The 23,643-nt window shown below is 33.0% G+C and overlaps 10 protein-coding genes across 10 annotated transcripts; 8 read left to right on the forward strand and 2 right to left on the reverse strand.

The window, feature by feature from the left end:
- Positions 1–3,639: 3,639 nt before the first annotated feature.
- Positions 3,640–4,211, reverse strand: OCT59_022780 (uncharacterized protein; the record flags this gene model as incomplete). The annotated part of the gene is made up of 2 exons (XM_066144977.1): positions 3,640–3,992; positions 4,064–4,211. The coding sequence occupies 2 exons, from the start codon at positions 4,209–4,211 to the stop codon at positions 3,640–3,642; spliced, it is 501 nt and encodes a 166-aa protein (XP_066006389.1).
- Positions 4,212–11,280: 7,069 nt separating this feature from the next.
- On the forward strand, positions 11,281–12,742 carry OCT59_022781 (uncharacterized protein; the record flags this gene model as incomplete). Its single annotated transcript, XM_066144978.1, has 2 exons — positions 11,281–11,371; positions 11,538–12,742. The coding sequence occupies 2 exons, from the start codon at positions 11,281–11,283 to the stop codon at positions 12,740–12,742; spliced, it is 1,296 nt and encodes a 431-aa protein (XP_066006390.1).
- Positions 12,743–13,818: 1,076 nt separating this feature from the next.
- Positions 13,819–14,739, forward strand: OCT59_022782 (uncharacterized protein; the record flags this gene model as incomplete). Its single annotated transcript, XM_066144979.1, has 1 exon — positions 13,819–14,739. The coding sequence occupies one exon, from the start codon at positions 13,819–13,821 to the stop codon at positions 14,737–14,739; it is 921 nt and encodes a 306-aa protein (XP_066006391.1).
- Positions 14,740–14,763: 24 nt separating this feature from the next.
- Positions 14,764–15,648, forward strand: OCT59_022783 (uncharacterized protein; the record flags this gene model as incomplete). Its single annotated transcript, XM_025328509.2, has 2 exons — positions 14,764–14,944; positions 15,257–15,648. The coding sequence occupies 2 exons, from the start codon at positions 14,764–14,766 to the stop codon at positions 15,646–15,648; spliced, it is 573 nt and encodes a 190-aa protein (XP_025166340.2).
- A 330-nt stretch (positions 15,649–15,978) lies between these two features.
- On the forward strand, positions 15,979–16,467 carry OCT59_022784 (uncharacterized protein; the record flags this gene model as incomplete). Its single annotated transcript, XM_066144980.1, has 2 exons — positions 15,979–16,083; positions 16,165–16,467. 2 exons carry the CDS (start codon positions 15,979–15,981, stop codon positions 16,465–16,467), a joined length of 408 nt encoding a protein of 135 aa, XP_066006392.1.
- Positions 16,468–16,657: 190 nt separating this feature from the next.
- OCT59_022785 (uncharacterized protein) lies at positions 16,658–17,071 on the forward strand (the record flags this gene model as incomplete). Its single annotated transcript, XM_025330911.2, has 1 exon — positions 16,658–17,071. The coding sequence occupies one exon, from the start codon at positions 16,658–16,660 to the stop codon at positions 17,069–17,071; it is 414 nt and encodes a 137-aa protein (XP_025166338.2).
- Positions 17,072–17,183: 112 nt separating this feature from the next.
- OCT59_022786 (uncharacterized protein) lies at positions 17,184–18,602 on the forward strand (the record flags this gene model as incomplete). The annotated part of the gene is made up of 4 exons (XM_066144981.1): positions 17,184–17,400; positions 17,585–17,642; positions 17,723–18,151; positions 18,230–18,602. The coding sequence occupies 4 exons, from the start codon at positions 17,184–17,186 to the stop codon at positions 18,600–18,602; spliced, it is 1,077 nt and encodes a 358-aa protein (XP_066006393.1).
- Positions 18,603–18,958: 356 nt separating this feature from the next.
- Positions 18,959–19,584, reverse strand: OCT59_022787 (uncharacterized protein; the record flags this gene model as incomplete). Its single annotated transcript, XM_066144982.1, has 2 exons — positions 18,959–19,333; positions 19,396–19,584. The coding sequence occupies 2 exons, from the start codon at positions 19,582–19,584 to the stop codon at positions 18,959–18,961; spliced, it is 564 nt and encodes a 187-aa protein (XP_066006394.1).
- Positions 19,585–20,091: 507 nt separating this feature from the next.
- On the forward strand, positions 20,092–20,892 carry OCT59_022788 (uncharacterized protein; the record flags this gene model as incomplete). The annotated part of the gene is made up of 2 exons (XM_066144983.1): positions 20,092–20,192; positions 20,376–20,892. 2 exons carry the CDS (start codon positions 20,092–20,094, stop codon positions 20,890–20,892), a joined length of 618 nt encoding a protein of 205 aa, XP_066006395.1.
- Positions 20,893–21,468: 576 nt separating this feature from the next.
- On the forward strand, positions 21,469–21,810 carry OCT59_022789 (uncharacterized protein; the record flags this gene model as incomplete). The annotated part of the gene is made up of 1 exon (XM_066144984.1): positions 21,469–21,810. One exon carries the CDS (start codon positions 21,469–21,471, stop codon positions 21,808–21,810), a length of 342 nt encoding a protein of 113 aa, XP_066006396.1.
- Positions 21,811–23,643: the final 1,833 nt, after the last annotated feature.

The raw sequence follows: 23,643 nt of genomic DNA on the forward strand, positions 1-23,643 counted from the left end.
TACTGTTATTTTGATGATTGTGAAAATTTTATTTTACTCATTACTATTATTTTTTTAGCTTCAACCTTTTCCATCTCTAATTTTAACAAACAAAAGTTAAGTAATTTATATATTTTTAATTAATTTCATTTATTTACAAATTCAGAAACTAATAATAATTTAAATAATTTTTTTTTTCAGTAACTATTTTTTCTAGCTTCAACCTTTTCCATCTCTAATTTTAACAAACAAAAGCTAAGTAATTTATATATTTTTAATTAATTTCATTTATTTACAAAATTCAGAAACTAATAATAATTTAAATAATTTTTTTTTTTCAGAGTGACTAGCTAGTAGTAATTTTAATAATTACCTTTTTGTTTAGTTACAACTTTTCAAACTCTAATGTATATATATTATTGTTTATACGGGGAAATGTTATCTTCGGCAAAATGAAGAAGTCTAAACAAAACTTGGAGTCTTCCTTCTTCTAAATCGCTTAGTAAATAATGATATATTATTATAAAATAAATTTATGTTGATAAGGCATATTTCTAAGTCATTGTAACAAGTATGGATTAGAGTGGCATAATAGTGATAACACTAAGCTTGTACTTTGACAAAGTTACTATGTCTAGTCTATAAAAAATTCTTACTTTTCAGTACGTTGAAAGGTTATATGGGATACGTACATTCTTCTGTCCTTCTAAACAGGGATCAGGATATATGACTTGATAACTTGTCTATATCGAAATATATGTTTGGACGGGCCATGCTTTCCTGTAATCTTAAAGATTATAATAAGAAGCAAGATTAAACCTTTTTTCAAATCCCCCTTAAATAGAGATGCGATCCGGATGAAATTTTACAATCCGTGATCTGCACAGATCAATCTGGATTATCATAGGATTAAATCCAGATAATCTGGATTAACTTCAAATTTTTGGGTATCTCGGCATCCAACGATCGTATAGAGATGCACTATAGCTCATTCGAATCGTTGCATTGAGACGATTCGAATGAGCTATAGTGCATCTATATACGATCACTGGATGCCGAGATAATTGGCAAAACGTGAAACATTGGCATTTTTATTTTATGATCATGCAAAATTTTACATTTTGCCAAATATCTTGGCATCTAGTGATCGTACAGAGATGCACAATAGCTCATTCGAATCGTCTCAATGCAACAATTCGAATGAGCTATAGTGCATCCCTGTACGATCGTTGGATGCCGAGATATTCGGCAAACTGCCAAAAATCAGTAGTATCATAAATAAAAAATGCCGGTTTTTGACGTTTTGCCAAATATCTCAGCATCCAACGATCATACAGGGATGCACTATAGCTCATTCGATTCGTTGTATTGAGATGATTCAAATGAGCTATAGTGCATCTGCATCTCTGTACGATCACTGGATGCCGAGATATTCGGCAAAATGTAAAATTTTGCATAATCGTAAAATGAAAATGCTGATGTTTGACGTTTTGCCGAATATCTCGGCATCCAGTGATCGTACAGAGATGCACAATAGCTCATTCAAATCGTCTCATTACAACAATTTGAATGAGCTATTGTGCATTTCTGTACGATCATTGAATGCTGTTTTGGATTAAAACGGATATCCTTAATCCATCCAAATGCATCCATTATCTGTTCGGATCGGATGGATTGGTGGATGATCCAAATTTTCAGATTTCAGATTGCATCTCTACCCTTAAATAAAGGGAAAGGATGCTAAAAGAGGTTTTTTATGTTTTTTTACTAAAAAAAACAAACTATATCATTACTGTTTAATACCTAAGAATTCTTAAAATATAATTACTAAGGTAGATAATTTTTTAAAGAGAGAGATAGAGAGAGATTTTTTTATAATATCAATTTAAATATCACAAAATTATTACAATTATATCTATCGATCTGATATCATAACAATATTATGATAAATCATAATAATATTTTTACAAAAAATATCAAAATAATATTACTGTAATATATATTATATTATTAAGATATAAAAATTTCTTATAAAAAACCTATTTCTTCTATAGAAAAATCATTCGGTAAAATATTAAGCTGAGTATTTAGTAAATTTTTTTTTAGTTATATTTATAAAAAAGAAATTATCTAATATTTTATGTATATTTCTTATTTTGGTTTTTTTATTATTTGAAATTTCTCTCAGATATAATCCTATTATTTTACCATTTACTCCAATTTCATCAATTTTTTCATTTATAACAAGAAAGGTTTAATTTAGCACAATACAATAATATACAGATATAATATTTTTTGAAGGATTTGTATAAACTCCCAAAAATTTATTTTAAAGACATATTTAATAAAAAGTAAGGTTCAAATTTGAATCAATGATATATTTATATTAGTATACAATATAATTAGTGAAATGTTTAATTACAAAGTTCTAATTTTATTTTTGGTTCATTCAAGAAGAAAATGATTTTGAGATAATATTATAATGAGATATTGATTTTATTGTTAATCATTTACAGATCGAAAAAAAATAATTATATGCATAGCAAGTTTTCAAATTGACCTGTGATCTATTTCTGCAGTATATAATAGGCCTGTTCAATTCTGATCGTTTGGGTTTTTTGATCGAAAATCTATTAACCAATCCTATCATGTGATCAAAATCAAAATTGAGTACTTTGATCGGCTTATTGAATGGTTAATCTTGGTCACCTTATTTTTCGTATAATAAAATATTTTTTTTAAAAAAAAATGGCAAATAAGCAATACCATAAAGGTATATTAAACTTTTTGAGAATGCTTATTAAAACTTCATTAGATACCAGACGCGTTAAAAAAAGTGATCAAAATAATACCACAATTTTGTTGTTCGGAAAGTTCAGGTTATTGATCAGGTCATACAATTCCATCAGCCAATAGTTATCAATTCAAACCTGGCCTAATATCAAATGATCAAATGTACTATGTTTCACAACATTTTTATCATTTTTGTATAATTGGGAGTGATTTAAAAATTTTTTTTAAAAAAACAAGTTTGAAATATTTTTTCACTACCTTTTTTGCATCATTACGTAATTTAATTTGCAAATTTGCAAGATAATTTTTTTAAAAAACAAGTTTGAAATATTTTTCTCTAACTTTTTTTTGCATCATTACATAATTTAATTTGCATGGTATGCATGGACCACACTCTTTTATTTATAAATTAAATTTTCTATTTAAAGGTATTATTGATAGGTAATTATATTTTCCTATTGTAATGTATTTAAATTTTATGGCTCTACATAATATTCTATGAACTGCTAACAATGAGTCACAACCTTCCTCATAGTATTCAGTTTTCCATAATTCTGTATTTGATATTTTTGGTTTCATAAAGCTATGTTTAAACCGAATACCAGAGGTGGGTGCACATTTATACCATTTCACATATGTAAGAAGATGTGTTTTTGATCTCTCTGAAAATCTAAGCGTATGTTCAAAGTAATATTGAACTTCACCTGGGTATACATCGATTGATTCATCATTAACTGCTTTTCATTTTGCAAATATGGTCGCATTTTTTTCTTGTTGGCTTAATATCACAGATCCAAATATTTCTGCACCAATTTGCAATCTTGCGTGCTGATTAATTACCAGGTCTATAAATCCTAATATTTCTCTTTATTCTTTTTTATATAATATAGAATACCATTCATATAGAAATCTGCATAATTCTAAAGGCATAATAACTTTAAAATATGAAGGTTTGAGCATTTGACCTGGTAATTTCTCAGTACCATATATTTTAGAAAATATAGATGTATTATGTCTCATAGATAGAAAATGTTGCAACTCTTCCCTTTCTTCTGTAAGTGCCAAACTACCTACAGCCTTTTTTGGAATAAGAAGGCAAAGAGATTCATCAAAAAGACCAGATGACCATCTGCTTGTTAAGTAGTAATCCACTAGAGTATTTTTCAGAACGATTTTCATAAGTTCAGGTTCTATTTGTCGATTGCTGTTAGGATATGATCCTAAATAATAGAAAATATATTTTTTAATAAAAAAAAAATTACAAGTTACTAAAGTAAAATAAGGATTTTACCTATATATCCATTAAGTCTTTCAAATGGAAAAAGCCAATAACTATATATAGGACTATAATCACGACAACAATTGGGAATGTGAAGTGCAAGATGTATGTTACTTGTTACAAATTCTGGTCCATATGTGTTTTCTATAAGGTAAGTCATATCTTTTAATCTCTCTTGTGCTTCTTTTAAATCATCTTCGGTAATGAATCTTGCTACTAAAAGATTACATGCCCGAACAAAATATCCTAAAATCTTTCTATCATTATTGTCTAGCATATCCCATAGAATATTTGTTGAATAGATCATGATGAAAGTCTTTCATTGATCAGCAGTTAAAATTAGAAAATCCATCATTTCTGATAGCAATTTTTGGAGGAATTCGGCCAATGTCAAAAGGTAATTCAACATGATCCATTCTTTTTTGTGCCACTCAAAGTTGTTCCATACTTAATTTTTCCTGATTTACAAAAATTGATTTGATTATCCATTTTGCTATACCAAGAAAAAGGCAATGCATTGGATCTATTACTGCAAAACATATAGGATCCATATATGGAAGACGAAGCAATTCAGACCAGCGTACACCATGATCTTTAAAATGATTATCTCTTGACTTCTTTGAGTTGCATTGCAACCATTCATGTGCATATCTTCTATGTGATTCTGCAGTACTTATTTTATAGGTATGTTCTCCTCCATAGTGAGTTTTTTTATATTCTTGACTGTAAATATTACGTTTCTCACACCTATGGCATTTCATTATTGCAGATCTATGTCCAAATATCTTTCGTGTGGCTGGTATATCTGATGATCCAACAATTAATGCAACTTTTATATTTAATCCATTAGGATACTGATAAGTTTTTGGAATCCTCCAACCCCTCCAAAGCTCTAAAAGTTCATCCACAATAGGGGCCAAATAATGATTTATACGATCCAATCCCACCTCTTTTGGATCAGGTAAAAAACCTAAATATATAATATTTTCAGGTTTATTCCTTTCTGACCTTGGTAAATTACAAATAGATGCATATATAGCACCAGTACTATGTTGAGTATAGGTAAATGGTTGAAACCAATCAAGGTTAAAAAGAAGACCTAGATTGGTTGTGACAGTTTCTGGTATAAAAAAGGTACTACCATCAAATGGAAAGGTTTTCTATACTTTACCATCATAAATATCTGAATAGATATTAACCTCTTTTCTCTGAACTCCTGATAATTTCAACATATTTTCAAAATCAGGTCGTTAATATAACATACTCAATTGCTGACGAATACTTGGCTTAGAAAAAAGCATACAAGGCATAGCAATTGTTTCTCTTTTACTTTTTTTAAGAATAGTAAGCAGATTATTGCATTGATTACGACGACTTGGTATTGGATTATTTGGAAATTCTTCATGTAAGCAATCCTTAATTGCCACTTTTTCTTCTTTCTTATATGCAATAATATCTTTAATATTATGCATTTTATGACAATTATTGCATACAGCTAACTGCATTTTTGGTTGAAAAATATTTAAATATTTTTTTGCCATATATAAGGAATTAGGAAAATCTTTGAATTGCAATTTATTTAAGCAAATAAGTACAATATGTAAGAACTTTATTAATGCTTCAAGTGCCATGTTAGTGAGTCAAAATCTTTGTTAAAATTTAAATGCCCATAGAATAATTTCAGTTTCCAACGAATCATTTAAGCTTTCCATCACAAACACTTCATCACTATCAAATTCGGGAGATGTGAAAATATTTTTTATATTATCTTCATCTTCATTTTCTTCTTTCTGATCTATATTATCATCATCATCCTCCTCTTCTTCTTGATAGATATAATTCTGATTGATGTTATAATCATTCTCCTCATTAAAATAATCGACAATATTATCATTTTTATCAAATGTAAGTGCAGGAATACAAAAGTTGAATGAAAATGGTATATTTATACTTTCTTCTTCATTAAAGAATTGGGAAAAGAATCAGGCAATATACCTTCTTCATTATCTGGTTTATTTAAGTGAAAAGAATCAGAATTATCTATTTTCTGCCTTTTTGATTGATTTGAATTTATTCTGGTGGAATTTACATCTGAAATAAGGTTAGTATTTTGACTTTGTTTCCTTGCCATAATGGCATTTTCCTGATCTTTTTTAGCATCTTTTGACCTCCATAGACGTTCATCTTTAGCATGTTTTTTTTGAGTACGAGGGTCAACTTCTTCACCATTACAAAGAATACAATAACATGCATACAAATACTTCTTTTTGGGTTTTATTAAATCAGCAACAGAGGTTTCAACTTTACTTTTTTTATTATGTTTTATTAAATCGGCTACAAAAGTTTTATTACTCATTTTGCTAAAATATATTTACTAAATTATGTGTATTTTATGTAATAAGAAAGTTATGAAAAGGTTTGCCAGATCGTAGAATATGTTAGATAGCTATTTAAATGAAGTTTATGTTTGCGTTTTCAGAATCAGATTCGCGTAAAGGAATGTTTTCAATCAGGTTCGCATTTGGATTAAAATTCGCGTAAGAAATTTTTAGAATCATGTTCACGTTTTTAGAATCAGATTCATGTGAAATTTTTTCAATCAGGTTCGCGTTTAGATCAAAATTCGCGTGAAGGAATTTTCAGAATCAGATTCGTGTGGAATCTTTTCAATCAGGTTCGCGTTTAGATTAAAATTCGCGTGAGAGAATTTTTCAGAATTAGATTCACGTAGTCGATCTGAAATCAATATAAATATGCAACCTTTTTCGATTTCTGGAATCTCCTTTTAATCACTTTTCAATCAAAGTAAATACTCAACTAAAATATATAAGTAATGATGAATAGTGATCAGGAATCTATCAACTCATCTTCATCCTCATCCTCCTCCTCCTCATCATCATCATCTTTGTCCTCATTATCAGTTACTTCGTATAAAACAATTAAAGCAAATATTGTTTATTATTTATTTATTATTTCTGTTTTTTTTTATTTATTTACGTTTATTTATCTGTTATTTTATAGCAAGAAGTGTTTATATGGGTCGACTCAGAATTAAAGGATATCTACAAAATAGATGAGAAACAAACTTGGGTTGAGCAGAAGGAAAATATAGTTACAAAACTATTGCCACCTCTGTATAAGCTTGTAAATAAAAAATACAGCGTTACGAATAGCCAATTACTAAAAATGTTATATGGATGATAGCGTTCTCGACATCATGTAAGTAATATCAAAGGCCAAGGAAAAGAAAGAGTAAAACAAAATAAAAGAAGATCCAAAAAAATACGAGAATGCAAGACGTGAGTAAATATTCAATTAATATGAAATGGAAATTTGGTTAACTATGTTATATTTACAATTATTATTAGAAAAAGAAGAGAAGAGCATAAGCAGCTAATTATTTAATTGAAGGTAAAGATAAATATATCCTCAGGCAGTGATGTGGTGGGACAGTGTCCCACAAAATTTTGATGTCCTGTCCAAGTCCAATTTCATTTGTCCCGTCCTGTATTGTTTAAAATATTGTCCAATTTATTAATATTATATATAAATCATATATCCTTTTATAATGAATTATTGTCATGGACATCAACAACATCTTGTCCAAGTCCTGGACTGTCCCGTCCTGTCCCATCCAAGGACATGTCCCAGTCCCAGTCACAACACTGTCCTCAGGTATTCAGAGGAGGATCTCGTAAAAATTCTTAAAGATTCAGGATACCACTCTGAAGAGTGGGAGGAAACAGATCCTGAAGAAAATTGGCCTGTCATACAACCCGACATAGTTGAAGATAATGCCGTTACAAAAAAGTCATCATCAATATATGTTTATGAAAAATGATGGTGTTCTTCTACAGTATATATACTTATTATTTTATTAGTTTTATTTATCAAAATTATAATAGTAATTTATTTATTTAAGCTTCTGCGATTATTACATGACCGAATCGATCCAACAATCAAATTATTAAAAAAAAAATCACCAACTTTAAAACGTAAGAGAGCTCAGTTAAGGTACAATACATCTAGCATACCGCCCATAGGTGCACCAAGTTGGTGCTTAAATCAAGAAGCACTCAAACAGTTTAACCGTTCAAGTATCAATATTCCGGTATATGATTATGATATTGATGATATTCAAAATAATAGTGATAATGATACTGAAGATGAAAGCATCAATAATGAAGAAATCCCAAATAGAACAAATTCTAATAAAAGAAAAAAGAAAAAAACTAAGAAACAAAAAAGAAGTAAAAAACATAAATCAAAATAATCCAATGTTTTTTTTCTTCGAGATTTTTTTATGTAGATGCTTATTACAATCTAGTCTTAAATAGGTTTACTTTATTGGATTATATAATAAATTGAATTTAATCATCTATAGTATGCAGTTTAATCACGAATTATTTTCAATAATTTGCTGTTAGAATTTAAAATTAATAATGTTAATTCATTTCTGGAAGTTTAGTTTTTTTTAAGCATATTTTGTGTAAGCATAATTTTTTATGTTAAGTATTTTTTTAAAAAAAAACTTCAGATCAAATCAAATTTTGATTTTATTTAATACGATCTGCACATTTTTTTTTTAAAAAAAAACTTTGGATCAAATCAAATTTTGATCTTATTTAACTCGATCTGCACAGAATTTAAAAATATTAAACAATGCATTTTTTTATTTATTACATGTATTTTATTTATTATAAGCTTAATCTATAGGGAATAAATTAATTTATAATTTGAAAATTATGCAACAATTAACAAAAATGTGATTTCAAATTATAAAATCATATATTATAAAATAAAACTATAGCATTTTCTATTCATGAGACATAATACGTCTATGATTTCCAAAATATATAGTACTGAAACATTACTTAGCCAAATGCTTAACCCATCATATATCAATGTCATTATGCCTTTGAAGTTGCAAGGATTTTCTATGTGAATGGTATGCAATATTATATGAGAGGAAAAAGAAGATGTATTAGGATTTATGGATTTGCATATGAATCAGCATGCAAGACTACAAATTAACACCGAAATATTTGGATCTATAATTTCTGGTCACCATGAAAAAAATGCGAATATATTTGCAAAATGGAAAGCAGCTAATGATGATTCAGTTGACACTTATCTGGGTTAGAACTCCGAAAATGACTCGCATAAATTCGCATTTTCATCCTGGAAATTGCGACGACTAAATAATATAATTATATTATTTAGTCATAAACAACTTAGACTAGGTTATTTAGTAATAAAATAATCTAACTATAACTAAATAATCTAAGTTATACATGCCACCCAAATTATTTTGGGCTGCCGTAATTATAAGTAAAATCCAAAATTCAATTATGACATCCCAAATTATTTTGGCACTTTACATAGTAAATTATATATAAATTAAATGAATTACGACATCCCAAATTATAATTATGGCATCCCAAAATAATTTGGGCAGCATGTATAATCTAAGTATGACTATAAATAATCTAACTATAACTAAATAATCTAAGTATGGCTATAAATAATCTAAATATAACTAAATAATTTAAATATATCTAAATAAACTAAAGTTAATAACCTAAATATGATTAAACACTCTAACTAAATAACGTGTTTGTGACAATTTTGTATACCTAGTTATTTTTCTTACTATATTCCTTCCCTTTAAATTCGCTTTTCTTTAGCTTTTTCCTATTTATTATTTGTGATCATATGATTAAATAACCTAAATATTACTATTACTAAATAATCGAAATGTACCTATTTTTGTTTGGTTATGTACATCAATAATTATTTTCTAATATAATTTATGTTATTGGGGTTTTATGGTTGATTGGTTATTAAATTCTATGTTGGAGGTCCGGCCTGTCTGCAATTATTTGGATTCTAAGTTTTATGATGAAGTTTTTGCCATTCTGCGCCTCTTTGGTTACCTGTTAAGGATTCGAGGGTGCTTTTCTTTTTTACCTATTTTGTTATCTATCAAAATGCCTAAATATAGTAAAAAAAATATCATGTTAGGTGGCGCAGTAGATCGCAGTAGATTCGCATTTAAATTTGGTTGGCACTATACCATAATTTTGGCTGATCTTTTGGGCATGTGATTCGAGGATCCAGCTTGGCACCATAATAGTAACCTGGTAGTATTCTTGGAGCTGTCATGGAACTAGTGAGGAACTGGCAGGGAGCTAAAGTAGTTCTGTTAATTCGCCAGTTCTTTATGCCAGCTTGGATGCTGAGTTATTATGTTCAAAGATCTGGCCGAAATTGTGGAATAATGCTGGCTGGTACTGCGCCTTACTGTGCTAGTCATATGACTTTTGCTGAACTGTGAATCAGAAAATTCGAAATGCAAATGTAAATATATCACATCTTGTCCTATAAAAAATCATCAAAGAAGGTACCAGAAGTACTTTGTTAAGTTTTTTTACCGTCTCTATAAAAATTTTCTATCCCTATAAGAAAAATTCTTGAGGACGCTCTTAGGGATAATCTTGATATCATTTTTGGGCTTCTTAATGCTCCTAGTAAAAGTAAAGTTATAGGAAAAAAATATCGAATCCATCCTATATGTATGCCGTCACCAAGAAAATTTGTTAGTGACGCTCTTAGTGACGCTCTTAGTGACACCCCTGTATACTTTTTTCGAAGTTTGGGGACGCTCAGTTATCTTCCTTTATATCTGTCACTATGTCACTAAGAGTCACTAAGAAAAAGTAAAGTTCTAGGAAAAAAATCAAATTTCTATGGTATCAGTATGGTATATCTATCGGTATACTATATATATGTTATATGTATGCTATATTTTTACTATACCTATAGATAAAAAAAAAATAAAGTAAAGTAGTCTGATTTTCTTAGTGACTCTTAGTGACATGGTGACACCCATCTAAAAACCTTTTGATGGCTCTAAAAATGTGAAATAGCTATAAATTTTGTCATCGAAAGTGTCATCAAGAGTGTCACTAAGAAATTTTGGCGAACTGAGTTCATCCAAAAGGCCATAGGGATAGTGACAACTTTTTATTCTTGTTTAAGTTCTTTCGATTAGCCTAAAATTACTTGAGCAGAATCTCTTTGGGATCATCAGCTTGCTTAGCCAGCTTTTTCTGATGGTAATGTTCTTTCGATCTATGTTTTTTTGCATGCGTATTGCAATAGTCATATTTCGATCTTGTCATCTCTTTACATCCGCTTTCTTTGCAAGCAACTTGCCTAAAATCCTGATGGACTTTACATCCTTTTGGATTATAGCATCTCCGATTACATACTTCGCCAGTCCTAAGAATATATGGACAATAATAAAAATTCCAGGGTGTCACCTTTTTTCCGCCTCCCATTTATGTATATCGATTAATAATCTCAGATAATTAATTTCATTTTAAACTTTTTTCTTGCGAATAATATACCTCGAGTTTTGGTATAACTATAAATTATCATAAATTGCTTGAGAAAAAAATGACCTAATCTGACTTCTTCGAAGACGCCTTCTCCCTCCCCTCCCCGTACAAACAAGGTTTTAAAGCTTCTGATATAGGTGAATGCTTCTATAAAATTCGCGATGATAGTGTTAGACCAAGGGAGTTTCTAGGTGTAGATAACGAGGATGAGATAGAAGCCATTCTCTCAGAACGTGAAGGCCATTCTTTACATGAATTCATTGATGGAGATGAGGCATTCCGGCCTATCATAGATTTTGATTTGTCACAAGAGGTGCTTGATACTATTGAACCTAAGCTAACACGCAAAGAGGTATTAGATTCACTTATTTTTGCTTTTAGAAAAACATGTTTGGAGATATTCCTGAAGTGGAATTATAAAACTTTAACAATCGCCAGCAGTGGTGATGCAAAAAAAATGTCCCTTTATATCTCGACTTTTGGTATGAGACTTCCAAATATTGCTCGGGTTGCAGTTTTTACTGAGCTTGTTCATAAGAAACTTCCGACAGCTCTACAAGGAAATAGTATTATTGATAATATCACAAATAAAAGGTCTTTCTCCTTACGGATGCTTGGATCCCCCAAGTTTGACAAAAAGACTGGAGAACATGTTCGTGTAAAAAAACCAGTTCATCCAAAAGATGGAACTCTCTTTGACTTCATGATTCGCCCGCCTAATGATGAATCAGAAGTCATTAAAAGTTCTCTTTTAGATATTCTGAAAGCAGAAATGGAGGAATGTCCTAGCATAAATAATGTCACTATTGATGTTGAATTCGAACTAGTAGAGACATTACTTCAAGAAGCTAGCATCGAAGGGTATAATCTCTCATATCCATCTGATAATTTTCCTGACAAGTTTCCACTATCGCGCATCTCTCCATCATACTGCCCATTATGTGATCGGGAACATACCAGTGATAATGCATATATCAGACGAAATAAAAAATCTTATAGCTTTTTCTGTTACCGTGCCAATCAAGATAAACAGCCTGGGACAAGAAATCCTCCATTAAAACTTAGTATTAACAAAACAGCTTTAGATAGAGAGAAAAAGCTTCTGAGCCCTACAAAATTAGACCAATCCAGAATTTCTGACCCAAATGACTGTTTCGTATGGGGAGATTTAATTGATATGTGTACCTCTGGGCAAAAATTTTCTCGTAGTGAGGTTTATGAAGCAATTCAGGCAACGGTCGCCTGTATTCAAACAACATCAAGATTATGGGTAAGGTTGCTTGTCTAAACCTCTTCAAAATCCTACGATTAGTTTCGTCAAAATTTTACTATAGATTTATTATAGTTTCGGCAGAGTTTCGGCAGTTTCGGCATTTATAATAAGTTTTGGCAGTTTCGCCTTTCTCCAAAGTTTCGCCAGTTTTTTAATATAACTTTAATATAGTTTCGCCAGAATTTCGCTTTTCGGCGAAACGCCATCTTGCCTAAACCCCTAGGTTTCGGCAAGCAACCTTAATTATGGGTGCTCAAAATAGAGGATACGAATGGTGGTCTTTATTTTGATATGGCACCAAAACTAGATCTTGCCAAGTATGAAGTTAACTTGATTGAGCTAGATAGGGAAGGGGTGAAGTTAATTAATTTAATAGATCAGGCGGTTACCAAAGGTCTAATCCTTTACCACAATATTAATTTTCTACCATATTCGCTGAATAGTCCAGTTCCCAATACAAAGTTCTTTAACCTTTTCATAGGATTTTTGGCTAAGCCAGCGGTAAAAATTAATCCCGAAATCATGGATCCTATTCTCTGGCATACAAAGAATATAATCAGTAATGAAAATAAGAAGCTTCACGAATATCTTTGGAATTGGTGGGCATATTTAGTGCAGAAGCCAGAAAAAAAGCCTCAGTCAATCTTAGTCTTAAAGTCTACATTACAGCAGTGTGGGAAAAATATTATCACTGACTTTATTGGTGACAAAATCCTAGGGAAACATCTCCATTATGCTACATCAGATTTAGAAAAAATTCTTGGGCGATTTAATAGTCCCATCCAAGCTCGAAAGCTTATTGTTATGAATGAGACTGGGATGTCTAGTGCGGAATGGCATAAATTTAACAGACATCTTAAATCCCTTATAACGGAAGGAATGGTGTCTATAGAGTGTAAGGGTATTGAAACAAAGCGAATTAAAGATTTCACTGGATTTATGGTTACAAGCAACCAGGATGCCCTCTAAAAATAGATATAGGTGATTCCCGTATAGATTGTTTTGATGTATCTTTACGATGTAGGGGAAATACAGCATATTTTAAGTGACTAGGAAATGTACTTAACCATCCCGACGCACCAGGAGTAGTCATGAGATATCTTCTTAGTCGTGACCTTTCAGATTTTGAACCACAAGAAATTCCCGCAACTAAAATGAAAGTAGATATAATGCGTGATCAGCTTCCTAGTCCCATTCGATTTATAATCAACTATATTACATCTAGGGCTGAGGATGGAACATCTACGCAAAGTTGTACATCATTATATCAAAAGTATTTTGAATGGTGTGGAGAGAATGGTGAAAAAATATTGACTAGTAAAGTTGCTGGAAAAAAGTTTTCTGAAATTGGTATTGAAAGCAAACAAGTGCGGATAGGTGGTGGGAAAAGAGAATGGCAGTATACTCTTGACTGTTCCAAAATCATAGCTAAGCTCCGTGAATCTGGTCTAGGTGATATCGAAGAGTTCTCTGACACACTTCAAGATGACATATCCACAAACAAGGGATTCCAGAATGAGACCACAGATATACCCATATTCAATGTGCCAGAAACTATTCTACAGAAAATAATCCCGCCTCAGCCAGAGTGCCATAACAGAGTAGCCGATAGAAAGAATAAGCCTTCACCTAATACCAGTAAAGATAAGAAGACCAGTAATCAGGATGATTCGACTCAGGCACTTTTCGACTATATGACAGAAGATACACGTACTCTGATCGTCTCAACATCTGGTACATCCAAGACTTCTAAAAGACCTGAACCAGTAATTGGTAAACTAGAGACTATTGAGCTTCCTGAATCTAACAAGCCCATAAGTAAAAACACGAATATGCCTCCTAAAAAGATCCTAGCTGATTCATACAACCCTAATGAACTATCATCAGCCATACTTCTGGCCAAAGCTCAGCGAGATGAGCATCTCAGAAAAAAGGCAGTCGAACTTAGTGAGGATCCAGATGTCTTCGTAACTATTACCGAAAAAGACAGGCTCAATTCCATTGCATTCTGAGATAGAATGGAAACCGACTCTCGAATGTGTGGTTATGCAGAAGAGGTGGAAGAAGATCCCAAAGAATATATAGACATGACAGTACAGGAAAGATTGATAGAAGAAGAAATAATCTGCCGTTCTCTCGAGGAAGATGGGATCACATCCTCCTGGCTTGATACTAAAAAGGAATGGAAAAAAACGGTAAGCACACTCCAGGAGAATGGTATGCTTTGGTAAAGAGCGAATAAAAAGCTGATTCACAAGAAAGCTGTTTGGGTAAGAGAGTCTTTATAGTCTTTACACATGGGCAATATATAATTCCAAATTATTATTATTTTTTTTTTTCGCATATCCTATCTACCCGCAATTTTCAAATATTTGCAGAGCAAACCCCAGCCATAGTGGGTGGTCTCATAGAGACCCAGCATAAGCTATATCATTATTTTTTTCGCTCCTCCAATCCTCCGATAGTTTTCACCGACCATGAATGTCAAAACAATTATTTATTTTTTTGAATTGAACTTTCTCCACATAGTATATACCAAACAACCTAGGTATAACCAAATATCTTACATATTACCAAATAATAATATGGCTGGCATCGCTACTAGATATGTAACAGAAAACGAGCTCAATATCGAGATGAGTATTGAAGAGCTTAGTAACCACGCTCTGGCATTAGATATCCTTTTAATGGATAAAGTTAAGAGGGATCAGGCACGACGACGTCTCCAAAAGGGATATAACTTTAGCAAAAAACAGGTATTTGCATTAATTCCTAAGCAAACAGCTGGTCAGAAAAAAGGAGGAGCCTTACCCAATGCTCCCAATGCTTCCAAAACTCCCGATAACACCCAAGAAGCAGAACCAGACGCAGTGAATATATGTCAAATTTTACCGAAAGAGACTATTAGAAATTTGGCCTAGCATATCATTCGGGATAATCTTGGTGAAGCAGAAATAAAAGTTATAGCTAATGCCTTAGCTAAATCTGCCTCTAATGCTAGCGCTAGTTCATCACGCCTTACTAGACTTTGAAGAGAGATGAGAGCCCTCGAGGCCTCAGAAAAAATAGTCTCTGATACAAAGATTCTAGACACAACCCGTTCAGCTAATAAAATTAAAAAGGAAAATAGATTGTTACATAAAAATGAAGGAATCGATTATCCAGACCACTTCTCATTAGAATCGGTTAAGGAAAGACTGGATTCATATGATGTGTCCAATATACCTGATAAATAAGCCCTAGCCGATGTAATGATAATGCTTTGTATTCGCCCTGCTGAAATTAAAGACTTACGCATATCTAATGGAAGCGTAACTGGGTATGGAAAAAACTGGGGACAACAAGACATTTCCCGGGTATTCAGATCACTAGAGAAGAATGAGGAACGGGCGAAGCAATTGCTTATATAGATTCAGGAAGCAATTTTTTCTGGACAGTTAAAAGACCCAGGAAAGCCAGGTGTATTATGGTTCAATACATTCCTAAAAAAGGATAAATTCCTTCCTAAAGTAGGCAAACCACTACTTCCTAGTTCTTTGCGCAAAATAGGGACGGTATTTGCAGTTGTAGCTCATGGAGCGAAGAATTTATCGAAAGCTGAGACCATTGCTAGTGAAGCACTTCGCCACAGTCCTGACAACCATGCCTCTCCTGCAAAAAACTATACCATAGTAAATTATCGGTTAAGAGGGGAACCATATAATCAGGCAACGGTATTCGAGCTCTCCGGTGAAAACTAATCACATATAAGGTTAGAAGACCGGAGTATTCAATAATATTCTTGGTGTTTAGCTTCCAATTTATTTCTCTATAATTCATATGCAGGAATCAGCTATACAATATTTCTTCCACCGATCATGAGCAGGCCCTAATTGGGAATTTTATTTTTTCGCTTGAGGCAAGATATATCATATATAAAATATCACGAAAATGGTAACCAATCAAAATCATTCATCTGATGTATCCAGCGAGCAGGAAGTTATCAGATATACAGAGAAATTAGCCCAGTCATTAGGACTGGATGAGCAGAATACAAGAGCATATAAAGCACTCTCTGGACAGATTTGGGCATTAGAAAAAAGACTGGAAGATTATCATATCAAATATGTAAAGCTTAAAAGGAAGGTCAATTTATTGGAAGATGAATTGGAAGATGAATTGGATGATCTGGATGAATGTGTAGATAGGGGAGCTGTGGTCGACTTAATACATGAAATAGTTCCCTTGCTAATTAGTAAAAAAGGGCCGAAAGGTGATGTGCATAAGGATTCCTACTATTCGTCTGAGTCTTCTGAAGATTCCGATTCGGTTGAGATAAGAGAAAAAAAAGGCTGTCCCTCATAAGCAACGAAGAAGGGCGCGACCAAAGAAAGTTAAGACCCTTCGATCAGGATGAAAGCTTTCCAATATTGTATTTCACTTTTTTTTGATCGAAAGATATTCTAACCGTATATAAATGTATACAGTTAATTTGCCAGAACAACTTCCGCCTGAACTAATACCATCCATTTCAAAGTACCCCCCAGAACGGGATCTAAAAAATGCCCGCAATATAAATAATATATGGGAAAGAGAGGTTAATCTTGAATGGTCCAAAAGAATGAATTTTTTATTTGGGAGAATAGTTCAAGGCAATTATACAGTAAAGGAATATTATTCGAAACTGAAAGAGTGTAATTTAATCCAGAATGGCTTCTTAAAAATCTATTCTTCAGAGGATTATCACCTGAAGATATATTAAAAGTTTGTTTGGATGGGTTACAAGTACTTGCGTTAGATGACATAGTGGAAAGGCTTAGTTCGGAGCAGTAATTTACCAGCGAACTAGGCTCAGCTAATTTTATTTTTTGTTTAAAGATACAGCATATAAAACAGAATATTTATGGTGTATTCAACCATCTTTTATTTACCAGAAGTACTAGAACATATTTTACATTTTTTATTGATAGATAAATCCATTTACCCCGCTCTATTTGTTTTCCGATTGTAGTATAGATGCAGTGCCCCTATTCTATGGAGACGTATTGAGCTAAAGGGGAACGATCCCAAAGCAAAGAAATTCATAGAATTAGTATGTGGGAAGCAAAAGCCAATTTATAGCTCGAAACTAACCCATCTCGAAATTCCATACTATAATCCACTTTCAAGTAAGAAAATTGAAGGCATCGTAAAAACATGCCCAAACATAATTTATTTGAATTTCAAAAATTGTGTGGGTTTTAGTAATAGAGCATTAAATCAGCTTAAAGCATACCCCAATCTGAGATATCTTAATTTATGTAGTAGTGGTATTATGGGTGATAAAGCTTTATGTGGAATGGTGGGATCATGTCGTAAAATAGAATATCTAAATATTTCTTTCTGCCAAGGCATTACTGATAGATCTTTAATCAAAATTGCGAACAGTTGCCAAGCTTTACAAGAGTTTTATTTTGCTTGTGCGCATTTGATTTCTGAAAGATTTATAAGTCACATCTTAAACTCATGTCCAAATTTATGAAGATTCAGTATTCTGGGTAGCTGTCGAAGAAAAAATAGATGTGATATATTAGTAGAAAAACTTCTTACTGTAGAGGAACACCTTAATGTAGAGAAACATCTTAGTGTAGAGTATCTTGATTTTGGTAAGTATGTTTACGTCGCCGAGACTTCAATTTGCAATGCCATTCATTCCTGTCCAAATCTCCAACATCTCAACCTTAGTTTTTGTAGAATTACTGATGTAACTATCAAAGAAATTTCTCATTCGTGTCTTTATTTAAAATATCTTAATCTGGAGGGGTGTGCTAATATTACTAAAGAAGCCATAGATCAGCTCGTTTTACTTAATCCAAATATCCATGTTGAGGATTTCATGAATTCTATGGATATGTGAGCTGAATTAGATCAAGAGATAGGACGGATATATAACATTCGGCATAGTGTTGGTAATAATCTGAATTCAGTTCTACCTCAGTTATACCAGCATCTTAGTTTCATGATGGTTGACTCTGGTGACAATCACCACATTATAGCTATGAACAGACATTCACTGACTCGAGGTAATATTTCCACCTTAATGTCGAGAGCTGGTGATAGAATACTAGCCAATCAATCAGAAATGGTACCGTACTTTACCAATCTAGCTAGTCCGGAGTGGGCTGTGAAGCGATTCTCATGATCATCAGCTCAGAAGAATTTGCTGGGCCATGCACAGCGCCTTCGGTCAGAATGTGTGACAAAAAATATAGATTAGCTAACCCGTTCTAGACATGGGCATTGACCGGCACTAGATGGATTTTTGACGAATATTTCATGCAATTGTTGAGGAGAGAGTTTCGGAAATAATGGAAGCCCCTCTCCAGTAAACATAATTTTCTTTACACCCATTTCACCATATTTTGGAAATATCACACCTGGATCATCCTCTAAGGGACCATGAAACTCCTTAAGCTTCCGGAGACATGCTCTTATATTTTCATCAACTTCTTCCACCCTTTCTTGATTAGAATAGCCAACAATGTCGAGTTTATCCTGAATTGCTATTATATTCTCTTCCAAACACATAAACAAATTAAATATTTCACCAAATGGAATATCCGTAGAAGCTTTATTGCTTCGGAGTGCCTCTTCTAGAATGGGATTACCATCAATGTTGAGTTTCTCCTGAATCGGTATTAAATCCCTACCAATTCTAACAACAGCTCGTAAGAATCGGCAAGTGTTTTCCCCATGAGCTTGGAATCTGGAGGCACTACTAATTCATTTGCATTGCCAGGACCAATACCAAGTTTCTCCTGAATAGCTATTATATCCTTCTTCTTATATAAAAATAGTCCATAAAACTGAGCAAGCGTTTCAGAATTATTATTTGCCATGATTGCTATAATAAAGTAATATATTTAATGCAGAAAATTTAGTGAAGCGCCTTAAGGGCCGAGTCCGGAATACTGATCATCAACCCGGATCACTTCGCTCAAAAGAAAAATTTGCTGGGCCACTCCTGTGCGACAGAAAAATAAGTGGATCATCAGTAAGATTGCTTGTCTAAACCTCTTCAAAATCCTACGATTAGTTTCGTCAAAATTTTACTATAGATTTATTATAGTTTCGGCAGAGTTTCGGCAGTTTCGGCATTTATAATAAGTTTCGGCAGTTTCGCCTTTCTCCAAAGTTTCGCCAGTTTTTTAATATAACTTTAATATAGTTTCAGCAGAATTTCACTTTTCGGCGAAACGCCATCTTGCCTAAACCCCTAGGTTTCGGCAAGCAACCTTAATCATCAGTCAGGTCATGTGCAACATAATTTTCGCATATACTGAAAAGAAGCTATATACGCTACCAGTACTTTATTTTTTATTAAGTATAATTGCTCTATTAGCAAAATGTCAGATGACAAGACAGATGAAGGCTACAATGAATTTATTGAAGAATATGGATCGAGATATGAATGGGATAATGAAGGGAATCCTGAATTTATACCAGAGTGGGAAGACTGGGAAGATCTTTTTTGCGAAATCAAAATCTATTAGAAGACAAAGGCAATTAGGCATTGGAGAGAAAAAATACTTAAGAAATTTGTATATAGTCTGCCCGGCATAAGAAATCCAGCATCATTATTCCATGTATTCATACAATCTAATGCTTTTTACCTCCCACAAATTTTAAGCCTAATAGAATTACCGTATAGTGCCAAGGAACTTCGATGGGAAATATGGCCGGATGGTAAAGATACAGATGAGATCAAGGTAGAAAATAATGCAGATGAGGTTGATAAGTTCTGGTGTGGGTTATTGCTTCAAGATGAAGACTCAATAGTGGATTATTACTCGAAGATAAAGAGATGTAACGATGTTATCAAGCTCTGTAAAAATCATCTTAGAGAATTATTCCATAAAGGATTATCATCAGAAAGTCAAAGGTATATCGCAAGATTTGGATGTTATTATAATCACGATCTTGATCCTGATAAAATGGTAGAAATGCTTATTCAAGCTGAAAAGGAAAATGTGCCCGATCTAATTACCGCATTTAGTGATTATCTTAGTCAGGTTAGCAATGTTCAGATTTCGACCCAATCTGGATTCTCTAATAATAATATTATTTCTGCTTTTCTTAATCTAGAATTAACAAGATCCTCTATGGCGGGGTGGTACAATACCAATCTATCTAGTCTGGAGCAGTAATCACCAGCTCGGAAGAATTTGCTGGGTCACTCCTGTGTGACAGAAAAATAAGTGGATCATCAGTCAGGTCTTGTGCGATATATTAATTTTTGCATATATATTCGAAAAAGAAAACATACTAACCAGTACCTATATTTTTTTCCCAAACAAATGTGAGAAAATGTGAAAGGAGGTCTAGTTGCAACACAGGACCAACTCTAAAAGTAAATACTGACGGCAAAAGCATATGTTATGAAAGGCTGAGGACTTTGGAATTTCGAGATCTACAAGAACTAACTACCTTTGCGTCTCTCTGGTAGATTCCCATGTGAAAAGGTATGAAGATTCCATTTACATGTGCCTTCATAGAACTCTTGGTATCATACGACAATGCTAATCACTATTCTTATCTCCTTAACTTCAGCTTGGCGCTCTTTTTCCCAGCAAGATATAAAGCATGTAGGAGTATGTGGAAGTTCAGCCAACTTTTCGCAAAAAATTTTAAGGTGCGTATGTGATAGAAGTTATGTATAGGAGCGAAGTGCGACATAAAAAATACTTACTATGGGCTCTTAAATTTAGGAAATTCGCTACACAATGATCGATAACAATGATAGGGATGGTATTGATATCACTCTCAATTGTCTTATCGTTCCCATAGGGAACCTCTTTGATCTTTCAAGCAACCAAGTAGCTCAAGCAATTACAATCAACACAGGTCAAACGGTTGGCAGACTTGAAATTGCAATTCGTAATCAGTTAAGCCAGTTAGGCCTGTTGGAGGTACAATTTTCTAATCTTTCTCTAAGTATTCATCAGATCCATCCCGGAACAGTTAGCGAAAGACCAATGAACTCTCAAGCCTATATTTCTGATTTTTTTAATAATCAATTTCAACCTCGAGCGGGTCACTTCCATGTCACCGTATATTTTCCATAATTTTAGTGTCATGTAGCGCTATAGTCACAATTTTTATGTATTGTAGGCCGGGTTCTGGCAACTATTTTATTTCATAAATAAAGTATTATTTTATCGAACGTATATGAGAAAAGGTCACGTGTGATGATGCAATGCCTGTGCTACATAAAAACCTATATTAACGCCCAGTATTTTATTTCCCGAACAGAAATAAATTTTTATCTTACTCCGGAAAGTAACACTATTTTTTGTCTGAGCCAAATATCCCTATAAAAACGTAACACTATGTCTTCTGAAACCAGTACACCTTATACTCCAGCTTCCACCTCTATCTCTGTTGCTGGAAATGAGACGGTCTCATTGGCGGACAAAATTAAAAAATATGATACGGCCAAACTTATAGAATATTTGCAGGGGCAGAAAAACTTGGAGCTTAGTAAAACGGCTATCAAAATTTTAGAGAAGGAAGAGCTTAATGGCGGGGACTTGTTTGACTTGACTGAAGAAAGGCTTCGCAGTGTTGGCTTAGACTTGGGACCTGCTATGAGACTCGTAAAGTTCGCTAAGGAGTGTAAAGATAAAAAGTTGAGGTCGTTTCCCTCGTACAAGACTAAGAAAGAGTTGGGTGAGGTGCTGGAGAAATATGGGATTGTTAGCAGGGATATAACTCGCATTCCACAGTTCATACCATGTAAGTAATATCAGATTAAAGGGTTTTTTTTATATATTTGGAGCTCACATATCATAATATAGCCACCCACAACATCAACGAAAGCGCCCCCGAATTTAAGCTATGCATTGACGATATTCTTCGTGGAATAAAAAATATGGGACCAGTTGTAGATAGTAACGAAGCTATGCGGTGCGAGTATATTTCAACGATCTTACATACGGCTGTAAGTATTCTCGGCGACTTGGTAATCACACCTCAGACAAATATAATTGGTGAAGAAAACACAGGCCGTGTCGACTATGCCATCAAAAAAATTATCAGCGAGATGCTGGAGGAAATAATTTGCATAACCGAAGGCAAACAGAATCAAGTAACTATATGTATCTGCCAAAACTTACTACAATGCCGAAGTGCTTGCGATGTAAGTATGACAAATTCTACTAGCTCGCTTGCTATAGGATGATCATGGGCTATTGCTAACTTACTTCTCTATTTTCCTCAGATGAATATAAATATGAACAAGAAAAAAAGAAAGGTGGATGATGCATTCGATCCCGACTACGACTACGTCTATGGTATAGTCAGTACTGGAACTGACTGGTACTTCATTCTTCACAGCACTGAAGGTATCTATAGTACGAGCAGGACTGAATACCGAATTTCACTAACAGAAGACACTCTCAAAGATGATACAGAATTGCGTAAGAATGTGAAGAGGGTTTTAGAGGTTATAGTAGGTTTATTAAAGGATAGAGCAGTAGGTAGTGAGAAACCCGCAACTAAGAAGCGTCGTGTAGAAGAAATAATCAAGAAAAAATAATCATGTATATTAGATAGACGTCATGTATCACAGGGCAGTCCCAAACTTGTATTTATTTTTTCGCATGTATTAATAAAAAATTTTTCTTTGCCAAGAAATTTTGTTTACTTCGGGTAAGGGAAAAAATGTGATTTTCAGAACATTGAACAATTCCTTTCATATATAAAATTATTATTGATCATGTCAGTTAATGAAGCTAACACATCTGAGCTTGAAGCATTGAGACAGCATGCTACTGAACTTGAGGCTGAGAATGCAGAGCTTAAAGCATTGAGACAGCGTGCCACTGAACTTGAGGCTGAGCTTAAGGCTAAGAAAGATGAGTTTGAAGCCAAAAAAGTCGAATTTCTAAAATCTACCA

This window comes from Rhizophagus irregularis, chromosome 31, assembly GCF_026210795.1.
Source record: "Rhizophagus irregularis chromosome 31, complete sequence".
Taxonomy (NCBI): domain Eukaryota; kingdom Fungi; phylum Glomeromycota; class Glomeromycetes; order Glomerales; family Glomeraceae; genus Rhizophagus; species Rhizophagus irregularis.